The following is a 16,703-nucleotide window of genomic DNA, read 5'->3' as shown; positions in this document are numbered from 1 at the left end:
GAGGTCACCCACCTACATTTTATGCAAATGGGGTGGTTGTGTTAAACTTTCATTTAGCTTTTCCTTAATGGTTTTAGCTGCATCTTTTCATCTAGTTGGTATTTTATTACCGTTTTTAATGTGTTGGGTAGTAAATTACAATAGATGCATTCTATTTTTCATTAGTTTGGTCGGTTTTCTTGTTTGTGAATCCTATCTTTCCCATTTGTTGTTAATCGAGACATGCAAATTCACTTAAAGAATGGTTTTCCAGGAATCTAGCCCATTTATTAAGTGGAGGATACCTGTAGAAAGTGGGTTATAACTTACCGATAGTTAAATTAACCCCTTCACTCAGAGGGGCTGATATGGTCACCAACCACTATAATCATCAGAGGAGGTGGATGAGGGAGGGTGTGTGTGAGTGAATGAACACTCCCATCACTCAGCTGGCAGCCCACCACCTACCATGTGGTGGTCAGTCTCTTAGCAAACAAGTAAACAGAACAGGCTGGCCACTCAGAGAAAGAGGTAAGAAAACAGATAAATACAGTAAGCTCAGTGTTCACCCCAATGCAAGACAGGGAAAAGTAAATAAATCTGACAAGGCTGAGGGGGGATACCAGTGTCTTAGAATAAGACTAGTGTCATATCAGAGCAATTTCACCCTCCCAAATTTTCATACTGTTATGGAGATTAGAGGATGTACTAGGTACATTCTTGTGATGTGATACATGATGTTAGAGGGCATACCAGATAAGTCCTGCTGACTCAAGGGGTTGACTGATGTAGTAGAAAACAGGGAAATCTCCAAAAATAAAATAATTATAAAATGAATTAAGAGGAATACCTTTTACTTCCTAATTCATGTTGATTTGGGTTAACAGGTGATCATTGTTAAAATAAGAAGAGATTTTTGTTCTCTTGAAAATTCAGACGGCAAATAAGTGGCAAAAAAGTTTTTTCACCTTTGGATTTAGTGCTCATAAATGAAATCATGGGACATTTTTTTTCATAAATTGAACCTTCATAAGTTGGGGACTGCCTGTATATGGTTCTGTTGCTTCCTTTAATGCACAAATGTTTAATCTTCTCATGGATCTCCACAAAATGCTTGGATGAATTTTAGTGAAACTGAAAAGATGAACTATCAGGGTTAGTATCATTAAAAATAATTGTGGGAAATTTGAAAAAAAAAAGCTTCCACTTCAGTACTTTATTTAATAAAGCCAGTACAGGTATCTATAGTATTTTAACATTTAAAATACCAATGCACTTTAACAACCAATGTATCAGAAACTACATATGAATGTACAGTGAGAGAACAAAATATCTTCCCAGCTTTGGCTGAAGTATAATGAAATCTGACTATCCATCACAGTGAATGGTGTCACTAGCAACCCCTTGCTTAACCGTTCTATGAAGTACACGTTTTCGTAAAAACACCGGGAAGATACTTTATTCTCTCACTGCACAATCAACCTTAAGTGAACTTTTAAATTAGTACAGTATTAATCTTTTATCAATGGCATACAAAAATTCTCACTTATATGAGCAACAAAAAGTTTTGACACATTACAATTCTCTCCATGTAACTGGTACTTTTATAGTTTAAACGGTATGTACAAACAATATTCATGCATTATGTTAGATAAAATGACAGTCTACCATATCAGCATGAAGTTAGACATACTGTATGCTTATTACCGACCTATTCAATAACACACTCAGCTCCTACTGCCTTAAAGGATTCCAACAGCTGTTCAGCCTCATCCTTAGGTATGTCAGCCTTAACCACACATGGACAGCTCTCCACAAATTTCTTAGCCTGTTGTGGACAAGACAACACACAAATTATAACATTCAGTGACATAAATTGGAAAAATTATATTTTTATGACAACCCAGTCAATGAGGGTCTCAAACACCACTCTATAAACTGCAAGAGGCACCTAAAACTTTATTTTCAGTGACAAATGTATTAAAATTGTCTATATTCAGGAAGAAAATTTGTGTTTAATGAAATAGGATACAGGTAATTTTAATAATGATTTCTTACAAAGACCATAGTCAACTGGAGTGTCACAATGTACAGTACAAGGAATATAGTTGGTGCATCTTAAAAAAAAAAAGGGCCTTTTTATCACTACTGTATACATTATTCTCCTTTTTTTCATTAATGAAGAATTGGTCCTGAAATCCTATTTTATAGAAAAGCCCAATGCCAGGTGGCTCTCATTACTGCAATGGCCAAATAAGAAGCATTGTGACAACAACATATAAATGCAAGTACAGTACAGTTATGGCCAAACGTATTGTAAGAGAGACATATGGTACACACACACACACACATCAGATTAAATCAATCCACTTTGTTTTTCACAAGTAAAACTTCAAAAGCACACTACTTATAAAACAAAAATATCTAGAAAAGTGTACACAATTTAAATACATATTTTACATACATTCACTTACCTGTACAAGATTATAACCTTCCAGACGTGCCTTGACTTCCTTAATCAAAGCCACCTTTCTGGACTCATCATATTTATTCATCTTAAGTGTAAAGCTGGTCTGAACCTTAGCTGGAGCAGCAGCTTCCTCCTCCTCTTCCTCCTGTTAGAACAGTTATAGTATTATCAGGGGTATAGTACTCTTATGAAAATCATGGTGTAAACCAAAACATTCAATTGTAATGTTTATACTATATTTTCATTATTTATCACAAGTATTAAAAACAAATAAAGCATTAAAGAATATAGAGAATAAATAATAATGTACAGGTACAGTAGGGTTGGGATATATTGCAACTTTATAAAAAAAAAAAAAAATTGCAGCTACCAAAATTATCGACATTTTCCAATATACGTACTTGTATAGTGATGTGTTTTTATTTTGCAAGGGAAATCGGGCAGGAAATATTTCAAATGTACTGCCATGGCAAACAAATGCATTATTTGCTAACCAGAGGCGCCACCCTGGCTGCTCACTCATGCATTCACACTCAGTCCTTCTGAGTGAGTGACGAGAAAGCAGCCGACTGCTGCAGATTACGACTTCTGAGGCGAGTGTAAATGGGTTGCTAGTGACGAGAAAAGTGAAGATAATGGAAAGCTTAATAAAAAAGATTTGATGAGGTAAGAAATATTTTTGGTTTGTTTGTTTATGACTGTTAAGCGAGGGTGGCAGTGTGGTGTCTGTTGTTGTCAGGATGGTGCATCAGCTGTCGAGTCTGGTGCAAATTCCAATTTCTAAAGCGAGTGTAAATGGGTTACTTGTGACATGAAAAGTAAAGTGAAGAAAATGGAAAGCTTAATGAAAAAGATTTAATACTGTAACTAATATTTTTGCTATTAGTTGCTATTAAACTCATCATCTTTACCCTACCTGGGCAGCAGCTGGTGCTGGCATCCCTCCATATGCCATGACTGGAGCATCAGAAATATTGAGTGTCTTCTTGAGCAGTTCATTGAGGTCTGCTACCTCCACCAGTGTCAGATGGGAGATCTGGGACACAATGCTCTGAATCTTTTCTGGATAAACCTGAGGGTAGAACATATTGTTACACTTTGTGTTTGCATGTCCCATAGTACTGTAATGTACCGTAATTATTATTTAATTTAAAAATCAGCTTACTAGTCTACTCTACATTTTCTTATGTATTCAATGTATGGAATTAAAATCTATTACTCAACAAACCTTTGGTGCGCCATCAGGACTTGGGGCCATCAGAGGCTCTGCACTCATAAAGCGACATTGTTTTCTTAAGATACACACTGCCGACTGTCTCCCCACATGATGTCTGAAGAAACACAAGCAAAAATATATGTAATCAACCATACATTTGGTTGCATTTTATGATTTTACAGCTTTCAGTTTTCATATAGCTTCTGCTTTTTTATACTGTACTGTATTTTAGGTGTGTTGCACCCGCTCATTTCATATACACATGTGCACCACCCAAAATTAAATTCCAATTTATAAAATCTTATTTCCGAGGTCTTCTTCCTTTTGGAAACAACACGTACCCAGTGCAGTACATGAAAACTTGATGCTTCATTCATTACCTCAACCTGACTCAGTAGCCTATTCTCATCTCCTTGTACCTCAAGAAAATCTCCTCAAAAGATGAGTATTGCACAAACAATTTTTGTAATATTTTTGTCTTTACTTTTTCATCTTGAACACTCATCTATATCAGGCCACTGTCATACTGACATCCTTTTCTTGGCTTACAACACAACCATTCCATAGAACATTTCCAGCAACTAACTACACAATATAAGATAGCCGTGGTTAATTGTACAAACAAATGTCATCATACTGTCTCACGATGGCTGAGAATTAAATAATTCTTGAGAAACCTAACCTAACCTCAAACAAGGCAACGTAATAAAAACAGTTTATTGGCCATCACAAGAGATATGATAAAATTTGTTCATAAAGGACAACTTTGGAGCTTCATAATATTTATATAGGGAGACAGCAAAAAAACAAACAAACAGAATGCTGTACTTCATTATTTTTTCATCACAAATTTATATTTATATTTTTTATTTTTACTTTCAATTTTACTCAAGTAAGTATAAGTTTGCAGGAGACGCCGTTTACTAATTACTCCGCTAATCAACGTGTCTCAATGTCACGTGATACTGCTGCCTAATCAATATAAATTTCAATACATGGTAAATACAGAATAATAACCCCAGTTACTTCAAAGCCCTGCCCACTTTGTGTAATAAATTTTTTGGATGTGGGGGGTTATATGCATCTCCATAATGATTCATTTCCAACAGAAACGAAGATCGGATTCGACTGAAACACCGTAAAAAGTTTAGTCATAACACAATTCCATAAATATTTTTTTTATTGATGATGGACTAATGTAACTATTATCTTTGGTACACGCTGAAAGAGCTCAATTGTTAAAACAGTACCTGTAATAACATTTTAACACCATAAAAACCACTAGAAAAACCTTTCTTTTCATAACTAATTTCTGTGGTTGTCCTCTTCTGATGCTATACCATAACAAGTATGAAATTTCGTTAGTTTTATGCATTATCAAGAAGGCTAATATACTGTACTATATTATACTAGATCATAAAATATACGGTAATAAATTCCAATTTTGTTGCCTTAGCCTACAAGAATCAAAGCACATACCTCATACAACAGGTAAGAGCACTGTAATTACTCGTTATGATACTTCTCAAAGCTTGCATTGTAACAGGAGTGTTCAAATTAAAGGTAAAATTAGTGGTGTAAATAAGTTTTATGTACACGGCACACCTGGACGGGCCGCTCAGCTGGTGGCACACTACGGATGGTGTTCGTTTTCATCCGTTTAATGACCGGTTATATATTTATTTTATTTACTTTTTCTCCCCCCAAAATACTCAGTTTCCATCTGTACTCAAAATTTTATTAAATTACACCAAATTACTAGGTGTAGTAAAGGATATATTAACCGTACAACAATTTTAGAATGAGACATATAAAAGGTTTCTTGCTTTCATCTTGCTGAATGAAAACGAATACCTTAAATTGTTACCAAATCTCGTATTCTCATGTATTGCCGTTTTGTTAGGGAATATTTGGTGAAATAAATATTCTGTCGACATCCAAGTTCTATCAATATAATAATGATCTTCAACACTATTAGATTCATACAAAGAAATTCTGTATTTTGGAATCATATATGGTGGTACTAAATAATTTATATTATGCCATGAGTATTTTTCCAAATTTTATAATTGTTGGCCAAATTAACATGCTGTTGCCTTTGATTTTATTCCTAAGCTGGATTATATATATAATGCACCAATATGAAGTTGTATGACGATTTCTATTGAATATCCACTGTTGTCTGTCTGAGAGTATGTTAAGTCACAAATTAAGAACATCAATATTTTCTACTTGGCATTACTGCTTACGTAGGTAAATAAAATTGCTGCTTCTATCGTCTGATAAAATTCAGTAAAAATACTAGAGGATTAACATTATATGCCTTTATAATGAGCAATAAACGATTAATCACTTAAAATCGCACCATCGATTAGTTTAGTGGGTACAATAACTTATGAAAAATACGATAATTTTACGACTATGTACGACACCGAGTGACCGTACCAACCAACCATTGAGTAGTTCACGTGTAATAACAAGAAGTGGTTGTAGTGGAGGGGACTGTGAGGAATATATTGTTCCCTATGACACTAATTATTCCTGGATCATTCAAGACACCAAGATGGCACTCGAAGATTACTTAGAGGAGGCTAGAAAACTTGCTGCTTTACCAGAGTCTTGTATTAAGAAGGTGGAGAGTCAACTTACGTTACTTGTACATCCCATGCATTACCAAAACCTTAAGAAAGGCGTATTTGAGGAGTTGAATGCCTTAAAGAAGCGCTACTCTAAAGTGTAAGTATCATGCATAGCCAAAGTTGTTTTTATATGATCTAATATGGATAGTTTCCGTCACCAAATTATCAGTTTTTGAAGTCCATATATTAATCCCTTGACCTATCGAGTAAGAAAATTCCGACATTCATCAAATAATTTTAATGGTTACACTGCATTTGATGTTTCCAGGCTTGGTGGAATTGCCATGGCATATGAAGATGTGCAGGTTGTGTCGTCTAATGGTTGGCTGTTTGATACTAATCCTTTCAACCACATCATCATTCGTGCCCAATTTTACATCTTTGCTCCAGAAATAGGCAGTATATTAGAAGGTAAGGGGAGGAGATAATAGTGTGTGTGACAGTGGATGAAGACATATATGGTATGACACTTTGAATTAACTTGTGAATGTTTTCTTAATGGGAGTTCAGTTTGGAGAGAATAGGAAAACATTTTGCATATGGGTGTAAGGTAAGTCTGTTTGGTCTTAATCTGGTAGCTACTGTAACCACAATACAGTATTCTTACAGCAGTCAGGAAATGTATCAAAACAGGGACAGAGGGTCCGACTAATTACCCAAATGTAGCCGCAATGAAGTCAAATAATGGTCCTAAATGAATAAATCGGGTTACCAATCACTTCTCGACTAGTATTTGGTGTCACAAAGTAAAAAAAAAATTGGAAAACGTAATTTAATTTGAGTTAATAGATCGAGTGCATGAACCGAACCTAACCTAACCTCGACTAGTATTTGGTGTCACAAAGTCACAAAAAATTGGTAAACTTAATTTAATCTGAGTAAATAGATCAAGTGCATGTACCTAACCTAATCTAATCTAACCTAACCTAACCTAACCTAACACAACACAACTCAGATTAAATTAAGTTTACCAATTTTTTTTTTTACTTTATGACACCAAATAATAATCAAGAAGTGATTCACAGCCCGAATTACGCTTGTACGACCATCATTTGACTTCATTGCGGCTACATTTGGGTAATTCCTCGCTCCCTCGGTACATGCACGCGATCTATTAACTCAGATTAAAGTAAGTTTTCCAATTTTTTGTGACTTTCTGACACCAAATACTAGTCAAGAAATGATTAGCAGTCCGATTTATTCATGTAGGACCATTATTTGACTTCATTGCGGCTACATTTGGGTACATTTGGGTAATTATTCGGACCGGGGACAGATGTTTGATACTGTATATAGCACAGTCACCTTGCAAACAATTCTTCATAGTTTACCATTTTCTATGCTTACTGCTGTTGCTAGTAAGTACTATACACACAACTACAAATATACATGTGCTTGATATGTAAAGATGTCCTTTTACTTTACTTTTATCCTTTCGCCACTGGTCTGCTCATTAGCCACTTGGGTGGTCAGCCACATTTGCTACGCACTATTGGCAGATACTGGGCTTGCACTGGCTCCTGAATATATCTGAACCTGCACCAGTGTTGGTCAAGTCTGGCCTTGAATGAGCTCACACTCGGTGCCGTCACAACGCTCACTGGCAAATTATTCCAAGAGTTCACAATTCTCCTTGCCAGAGTATAAATGAGTTTTTGTTGGCAAAGGTTCTTCAAATGGAATTTAAACAGAAAACTAAACCCATTTAGTATTGAAATTTAATATAATGTGATTCATTTCTATATGATGAACAAATACAGAAATTTTATCTCCAAAACTCATGTAAATTAGCGGTTTTCTATTTGCTACTCCAAATCTGTAGTCTTCAGATTGAATCAAGAATGGTACAGTGGTCCCTTGGTTAACGAACACAATTCGTTCGACAAGGTCGTTCGTTAACTAAAAATTTCGTTAACCGAAACCATTGTTTCAATGGGATTTTGGGTAATTGATTCCAGCTCACCGAAAATTACATACAAAGTAAAAATAAATGCAGTAAAGTACGTACACTTACTTTGAGGTGTGTATGTAGAAGGCTCCTGGTTGATGATGATGATGATGGGAATTAGAAGCAGAGGTGGAGGAGAAGGGAGAAGAGAAGGAAGTGGGGGTGGAAGAGAAATCACCCCATGCTTCATGCCGTCATTTCACCCATAAAATTTTAAGTTCACTAGTTGTAATTCAAGATTATTTTCTTTAAATCAACACTGCACTGCACTATATATTGTCAATATGTAAAATAAATTTCAGAATTACCAATAATTGCACTGTAAAAATGTAAAAATAGTTTATGTTCAAGAGAGCCACAAGCAAGATGTTACCTCCACTGACCAGAGATACAAACTGACGCCTTGTTGGGTGAGTCAAGTGGCTGATTGGTGCACCAAAAACTAGTTTCCTGTACTGCAATTATGTTAAATAACTGTTAAAATGACTAAAAATTTAAATATAAAACTTGGAAAATTATTGAATAGTACAACTTCTTGATATTTACTCAAATGGGAACGAATTTAAGCCCTAGAACCGATTACTGTATTGGCGGATTAATATTCCAGCTGGTGAGCAAGTGAAAACATGTTGACATGATTTCGTAAAAATTTCGTAAACCGAATTTTTGTTCGTTAACCGAATTGAAGAGTCTTATGGAAGGTAATTCGTTAACCGAGGCGTTCGTTAGCCGAGGGATGACTGTATTAAAATTTTGGAAAGTATAGGTGCATAAAGCTATTAAAACAGGCAGACTTTACAGGTTTCCATTATTCCATTTGTTTTGTTTGATGAAAATCATATACAGTACAATATTGCCATGAGGTTCATCTGTATAGATGAGCAACGATGCTAATGTGTTTAAAATTATATAAATTACTGACACCACAAGAATAAAGAGTGAGAGGGATTGTGTTGGAGGAGAATGTATAATCTTCCTTAGTTGTTGAGAGAGGTGTGTAATGAACTTGGTGGACTTCACTGAAATTTAAACAGTACTGTACTGTACAGGTATTGTATTTAAATAAAAAAGTCAGCATTAAGTGTTGTCATCATATAAAGTTACCCCACTAGGTGTTGTGAAGAAGAAGACTGTGAACCACATTGGCTGCCTGGTTCATGGGATGTTCAATGTGTCAGTACCGAGACCCATGGATACTTCTGTTGACTCTTGGTGCGGTACTTACGTTGAAGAAGAAGATGGTGTTAAGCTCACTATCACTTATGTTAGCATGACAAACTTCATGCCATACATCAAGGCAGAACTCCACCCTGAACAGTGAGTAATTTTTTATAACTGATTAGTTTCTTCAGGATTCATGTGTTTTGAATATGAGACAGGAGGGAAAGGTTGGGCTAGACACCATGGGCAGGTGACCTTACTTAACAGTTTCTTTTTGTTGTACCTCTGATAATGTTTCTTATCATTATTTGATTGCAGTAAGTTTACATTAACATTGTTGTAAATAGATAGTGATTACAGGTATATTGATTTACTGTTTGCTCATTAGATTATGGTAAATATTATTATCAAAGTGTTTACTGATTTTATTGCAACAACCCATTTTAGGGGATTAAGCAAAATTGGATTAATAACAAAACAACAAAAATATAAGATATTGTCTGCCAGTTGGAAAATGTCATTATGTTGAGAATATCCTCAGAGCAGATGTTCCTGATGGTATTATTTTTCTTATGCCCTCCACTAGTCACCTCTCAGACTGTTAGGTGACTTACCAGTTGTCCTTAGTTACTCTTCCTGTCCCTTTTGTGTCAGTGGTTCTAGAATAAAGAGGACATGTTACTCTTCAGCTTGTTCCAGAGAACTTGAGTTCGACTTCGATCAATAATGGGCAACCTAAGCTAGTGAGTGGACCACATGAGCAGCTCCCATTTGTCTCAATGGGTCATAAGATTGAAATTGGGTCAAGTGCTCCAACCATGACTTAACAAATAAACTTAAATACTGGCCAAATATTTCTTATTAAAAATTAATATGTCTGCCGTGTGTGGAAAATCTAATTACATATATCAAAGAATTAAGTTAATCAAAGTTATCAGTGTATTATAAAGATATTATTACACAGTATATACCCTCAAATTACAAAAATGATTATTGATGGCCAAAAAATTTAACAAATGGGCAAATTAATATGCTGCTGCTTGTATGATTCTTTCATGTGCTTTATGTGGGTAAAGTTCAATCAAGATGTTTAATGGGCCACATTCAGAAGCCTGATGGGCCACAGGTTGCCCACCACTGAATTAGAGCCTCAACTATCCAATAAAGCACTCAGTTTCCCTGGTCACTTTACTCCACCATCAATGAATTTGTGTGAATCTAACCCAACCCTAACAATCCAAATGACCCCAGGTCAAATCCACTGCTGACCCACTATTTCGTGGCTGCCAGCCTCAGTGGGCAGTTATTGCTTCCTTCTGTATTTTTGTCGACAAAACAACCAAGTGTCAACCCAAAGGGGTTCTTCAGATGTGAATATTAGCATTAAGGTAAGGCAAATTTTTTTCTTTGGTTTTTAGTATTGTGAGGTTGCTTATGAAATATCAGTCCTGTTTGTATCTGGGCTGGGTCCCAAGAAGGTGGTTGTTTTGACACCAGTATATGTGACCTTTGTATTCATAAACACATGTATAAGTCCAAATGTTATGTGGTTTAAATTTGCAAGGGTTTAATCATCGATATAGCCTTCAGTAGCCAGTTCCAAGACTATTTCGCCTTTGGTGACATACTCTTGTCTTTATGTAGGATATGTACTCATTAAGTAAATACCTAAGTGGTTGAACTCTTTACCTTGTGGCTTTATATAATATATATAGAGGTTGCTTTCACTTATGTTGAGGTTACATTCCTAGAAAAGGTTGCATTCCTAATCAGAGCCAAAATCCCCCATAGCTAACCCCTTTTTAATTTTTTTTTGTGTTTTTGCTTTATTTTTGGTCTAGGATCTAACATACTGTAAGTGCAGTGCTGTAATAAAACTACTTGAAATTTATGTACTAACTGCAGCACAGAAATTGTGAAAGTGGAAGACAAAACAGTACAGTACAGGAAAGATATTTTACAATGCTCTGGTATGGCTCTATGCTGGCGATGATGCCACAATGGTCAGTTCTTACAACATGAATACATTTCCAGTAAAACAGTTAACTTGTTTGTGTTAAAATTATCTTATATTTATATTAAATATATGAGACAAAAAAGGGAGAACGAGAAAACAGGAACTTTAAATAAAAAGTGTTGCCAGCATTGTTTTTACAGTGCAATTTTGGCAAGGTAATTTTTTATTTTTAAGCTATAATATATATTATGTGTAACAAACGACCCATACAGTATCATGTTAACTGAAGCAAGTTTACATCCAGCATAATTTATTTTTCTTTGAAAATTACATCAACATCCTGTCTCACATGTAAGCAAAGTACTTACCCCATTTTTTTAGTTTTTACACATTTACTTAAACTTACTTGAATTCTGTAGGAGTGTGGTGGTTGGGTGGCTACCGTGCTCACCTCCTGTTCCGTGGGTCAGTAGTTTGATCCCTGGGCACTCCCAGTTCACCCAGCTGTAAATGGGTACCTAAGTTTACAACTTGGGGGAGTGAATGCTGTCGAGTGCAGTACAGGTGTCCTCCGATTTATGATCTCCTTATGTTTGATATTCTGCTTTAACAATGGTGATGTATTAAAACTACTCCCCTATTTGCAATGTAAACAATCTTCATGAACAATGGCTATCGTCTGGCCAACACGGACGCATCTCTTGGTGTATTTGTCAGCTGCGGTCTACCCGTGCACCGTCACGTAACCACCCGGTGCACTGCAGTACCAAGCTTTACTTCATGGTAATCGCACATGGCAGTGATCGTGTAGCTCAACAATTATCAGTCAGTATCGATGTCCGTGGTTTACTGACCTGATCCTGAATACTGTCGTCAAGAAAATTATCCCAAATCCCCACCCTACTCAACTCAGGAGACAGGTCATGTGACCTGATTCCTTTGTTCTGTTAGTTAGCTTAAGAGGGCCCTAGTGTACCATCTCCAAGATTTTGTCCTTTATTTCTCCAATGTGGATTTTTATTTCATTTACCAGTGTAACCATTCCACTTTTGGAATATCATCTACATATCAGCTCACCTTGTAATGCACAGTAAGTGTTACGGTTTATACATTAGTACTGTATTATTCACTTTATTATTACTGTTTGTACATTTAAAAAAATATTTGTTTGCACAGTAATTGTAAATAGAATATGTAATTGTAAACAGAATATTTTATGTGGTAGCCAAAGGCATGGTAAGGGAGTATGTTCGTTGGTTGGAATAATGAGGAATAATCTGAACATACTGAAAAGAAAACGAATGAATAATTGACTACAAAAATCCGGAAATTGTTGAGTAAAGTAAAAATATTCCAAACTCAATTAACAAATTTTTTGGTAATTTGAGTGACCCAGAGCCCCTTCTTTTTTATTTAATGAGGGTATAGTGTATCGTGTTAAATGAAAAGTGATATAGCCTGTGTTTGTCAAGTACAGTGGAGTCTCGATAATTCGTAAAATATAAATTCGCGTTCTAAAATGCATAGGCACCTCTATTACTACCTCTTTTTATTTTATTTTGCTGTCAAATATTCTTAATTCGTGGTTAATCGCTAACTGTCGCATTGTTTGTTTACATAAGAAACCATAAAAGTTGTGGAAATATAATTTCATTACTGTACTCTTATTTGCTTTGGAAATAAAGAAAATATAATATGAATATCACTTCAATGCTCCAGTGTGACTTAGAAATAAAGAAAATATAATATAAAACTAAAATAAGAAATATTAAAATAAATAAGCAAATTAATTGTGGAAGACTGGGCGGGTTGCTGGTGGACTGCATTCCCTCTCCTCCTGTACCCGAGCCGAGCACGCCCCTCTGACCTCATTAATACAACATTATGCAATTTCACCATAATTCCCGTATTATTTAGGTTCACTAGATACCGGATAATACAACATCATGGACAAAAATCCCATACACAGCCCCAGAGAAGTTAGTGTGTACAGTATGTATTAAATTTGTGGTTCTATGTTGACATAATGTGGTGACAACCAGCCCTGCACCTCACTGTCTCTATACTGTACAGTATTGTTGTATTGGCATAACCCACACCAAATTTTGAGATGGTTACGGAAGGGATGTGTCCTTGAAAATTTTTCCGTAACTTGGGGCCAATTTTCCCATTGACTCCCATTATATAATTGGAGATGCATTCCCTAGGAAATATTTTCAACAAAGTTACATAATACAAGCACACACATATGAATATAAATCAATATGTTTAAACACATACATTGATTACTTCATGATGTAACATGATAATAAATGCACACAACACTTATATTTAACTCACCACAAACAAAGTTGAGTGCTGTGTGAAGTGGTGAGGTGAGGTGGGGTGGTGTGATCAGAGTTACTTGGAGTTACCTCCTTAAAACATCATGTATAATGTCCAATATAATTCTTTTATAGGATCTTTTAGCACCACTTCTTTCACTTGAACTTGATGGCTTCTTTCCACTCATCTTGAATAAGGGTACACAGTAACACAGGCCTGAACACAGGCAAAACTGAACAAGCTAGGGTTTGAAATCGAACTGAGCCGTCCTCAACCGTATTGTAGCAACTACCAAGAAATCCGCATGAAATAAATTTTATAATTTCGGTGAAATTTTTTGTTCTATACTGTACTGACATTTTTATGCTTGAAAAATTACAACTTTACCTAAATTCCGTAAGGGAGAATTTTTTGGCCCTGTCCGAGGGGATACCTGTAATATGGAACTATTTTTATTTTATTATTATTTTTTACAATATCCATGTGTTACTGTATTATGTACAATGTTTAATGTTTATTAAAGACGTATTGGAACAATTTATGATTATTTCTTGGCTTTTGGAACCAAACTAATTATTTTCATTAAAATCAATGAAATTACAATCGCAATTTGATAATTCACGATGTCTTTTGGTACCTAACCCACAAATTATTGAGACTCCATTGTATGTCCAAAACTGTAAGCCCTGATAGTTTTGTGTGTAGCTTGTTGCATCAATTGTAATGGAAAGTATATGATCAACAGATCTTTCTAGGTAGTTAATATGCTACATAATTCATCAGCCTCTTTTTATTTATTTTTTTTAGGGTGCAGGAGCTGCTAAACTCAAAAAGCCAGGATGATACTCCACAACAGAATACTAAAATTATCTTTGATGATGACAGTGGTATTAGTAGCAGTGACCTTGAGTTGCAGATGGAAAATGAGAAAAAAGAAGAAAAACAAGGCAGCATCCCTGAACAAAGTAAAGAAGATAACAAGAAGGATAAAGGAAAAAATATGCAAAAAGTAAAAGTAAAAGGCAAAAAGAGAAAAAGGCCAGAAGAGAATGATGATGAAAGTCAGGGAGAGGAATTGCTGGATGTTAAGAAAAAGAAAAAGAAAAGAAAAGAATATGACATTGAAGAAGACATTATTGATTTGATTACTGACAGCATGAAAGGCAATAAAAGTAGTTCTAAAAAAAATAAAAAGAGAAAATGTCATAGTGTGGGTGAAAATAATGAGAGTTCAGACTTGAAATTTGGGATTGAAGAAGAACAGAACAACAGAGAAAATGTGAAACATGATGGTGAGGAAATGTATATGCCTTCTATATCAATGGTGGATAAGGGTAGTGTAAAGAAATCAAGGGCTAGCAGTAAAATTCTTAAGAAGAAAACAAAATCTCAAAAGTTGGATGAGAGTAACACAAATTTAATGTCAAGTAAAAAGTCAGAGAGTCTAAAGGAGACTGAATTTGATTCAATAAGTAATCCTAAAAAATTAAAGGCCAGGCATACATCTACTAAGCAGAGAGGGAAATCTACCAATAAATTCTTATCTGAAGAGTTGGAAGAGAACCGTACATCGATTCCAAAAATTAGCTCAAAGTCACCCACAAAGAAACGGCCATCTTCAGGGAAATCTAAAAAACACAAAGCAGAAACATCACCAGAAAGCAGGAAGAGTGGGAAAAAAAAGAAGACATGAATAAATATACTGTACTGTAGTTAGTAAATAATTGACATTATTTTAACTTAATATTTGTTGAAAGTTTATTTCAATATCTTGCTAATATTGTTTTTTTTGTGTTAAAATGAATTTCTGACACCAAAAGTTGGTGCTATAGAATTAAAGGTTATAAATTGGATCCTATAATATAATTTATAAAATCATCTTATTTGTTTACGTCTTATAAAATACAAGAAAGTCCAGAGTTACAACAGGGATGTGTCCATCAATTTACAATCCCAAGTTGACTCATTGTATCTTGGAGCCTTATTGTCCATTCACCTGATGCTATAAATTGAAGATGCATTCCTGCATTCCCCCAAAAAAGTAATAGCAATATACTGTACCATTAATTTATAACAAACTAATATTAATAGAATTTTTAAAAGAAGGCAGTCAGTGGCACGGTAGCAAATGGCTTGACAGTAACAGCACCATGATACACCGACCTTATCAACAGGTGTGTAGATTGCATTTTGGAGGAAATTTTTTTTTATTAAATTTTTGAAATCTTGATCACGTTTTTTTTTACTTTGCCCATATTTAATTTTAAAAAGTTGTAAATTTGGATCAAACATCACTGAACTTAATTCAGGTCATAATTTTAGAAGTTTTACATGTGAATTATCACGTGTCACAGTTGTAACACTGGTCTTGATTGTATGTGTAATATGTTGTTACTTTTCTCCCCTCCAATAGAAAATTATAATGAAAATAATTGAGTTTCTTTACCATGATATGCCCCAAGTTCAAATGTTTAACAGGAAATCAGATATTTCAGAACTCATCGTACAGTTTAAAAGGAATGTTTAGAACGTAGTTTATCGGTGACTGTACAGTATAAACAATTTTGAAACGCTCTTGAGCGATAGACTCGGTGAGCTGGGCGGCTAGACCAGGACCACGAGGTATGTGGCTGCCACTCCAACCCTGAAAGTCTTTCGTGATGAATTGCCAGAATAGTAGAAAGCCATACAGGAGACCCTGTTAGCCATACAGTATAGTCAGGTCCAGTCCTACCCATTTGGGTGAAATGGTGGCATGAGGTGACTTCTCTTCTCCCTTCTCCACCTCCATTCTAATTCCCATCATCATCATCAACCAGGAGCCTTCTACATGCACACCTCAAAGTAAGTGTACTTTACTGCATTTCTTTTTCGTTTGTATGTAATTTTCGGTGAGCTGGAACCAATTACCCAAAAACCCATTGAAACAATGGTTTCGGTTAACGAATTTTTCAGTTAACGAGCAACCTTCTGGGACGAATTGTGCTTGTTAACCGAGGGACCACTGT

The 16,703-nt window shown here is 35.3% G+C and overlaps 2 protein-coding genes across 2 annotated transcripts; one reads left to right on the top strand and one right to left on the bottom strand.

Moving 5' to 3' along the window:
- Positions 1 to 1,180: 1,180 nt before the first annotated feature.
- On the bottom strand, positions 1,181 to 5,318 carry LOC121857076 (39S ribosomal protein L12, mitochondrial-like). The gene is made up of 5 exons (XM_042352928.1): positions 5,145 to 5,318; positions 3,678 to 3,780; positions 3,366 to 3,521; positions 2,454 to 2,594; positions 1,181 to 1,807 (listed from the first exon to the last, which is right to left on the bottom strand). Exons 1-5 carry the CDS (start codon positions 5,201 to 5,203, stop codon positions 1,691 to 1,693), a joined length of 576 nt encoding a protein of 191 aa, XP_042208862.1. The 5' UTR covers positions 5,204 to 5,318; the 3' UTR covers positions 1,181 to 1,690.
- Positions 5,319 to 5,895: 577 nt separating this feature from the next.
- LOC121857075 (DNA-directed RNA polymerase I subunit RPA43-like) lies at positions 5,896 to 15,923 on the top strand. Its single transcript, XM_042352927.1, has 4 exons — positions 5,896 to 6,401; positions 6,573 to 6,715; positions 9,365 to 9,569; positions 14,503 to 15,923. The coding sequence occupies exons 1-4, from the start codon at positions 6,061 to 6,063 to the stop codon at positions 15,386 to 15,388; spliced, it is 1,575 nt and encodes a 524-aa protein (XP_042208861.1). The 5' UTR covers positions 5,896 to 6,060; the 3' UTR covers positions 15,389 to 15,923.
- The last annotated feature ends 780 nt before the right edge of the window (positions 15,924 to 16,703 follow it).

This window comes from Homarus americanus, unplaced genomic scaffold (genome assembly GCF_018991925.1).
Source record: "Homarus americanus isolate GMGI-L3 unplaced genomic scaffold, GMGI_Hamer_2.0 scaffold20465, whole genome shotgun sequence".
In the NCBI taxonomy this organism is placed as follows: Eukaryota; Metazoa; Arthropoda; class Malacostraca; order Decapoda; family Nephropidae; genus Homarus; species Homarus americanus.
This window is presented reverse-complemented; position numbering and strand designations above follow the sequence as displayed.

Excerpts from the sequence above, each read along its gene's own strand:
- LOC121857076 (XM_042352928.1), bottom strand. The coding sequence starts at position 5,203 with ATGCAAGCTTTGAGAAGTATCATAACGAGTAATTACAGTGCTCTTACC. Across the intron at positions 3,522-3,677 it reads GTCCTGATGGCGCACCAAAG|GTTTATCCAGAAAAGATTCA; the intron begins GTTTGTTGAGTA and ends TTCTACCCTCAG. Across the intron at positions 1,808-2,453 it reads AAGGTTATAATCTTGTACAG|GCTAAGAAATTTGTGGAGAG; the intron begins GTAAGTGAATGT and ends TGTCCACAACAG.
- LOC121857075 (XM_042352927.1), top strand. The coding sequence starts at position 6,061 with ATGAAAAATACGATAATTTTACGACTATGTACGACACCGAGTGACCGT. Across the intron at positions 6,402-6,572 it reads AAGAAGCGCTACTCTAAAGT|GCTTGGTGGAATTGCCATGG; the intron begins GTAAGTATCATG and ends TGATGTTTCCAG. Across the intron at positions 6,716-9,364 it reads AATAGGCAGTATATTAGAAG|GTGTTGTGAAGAAGAAGACT; the intron begins GTAAGGGGAGGA and ends TTACCCCACTAG.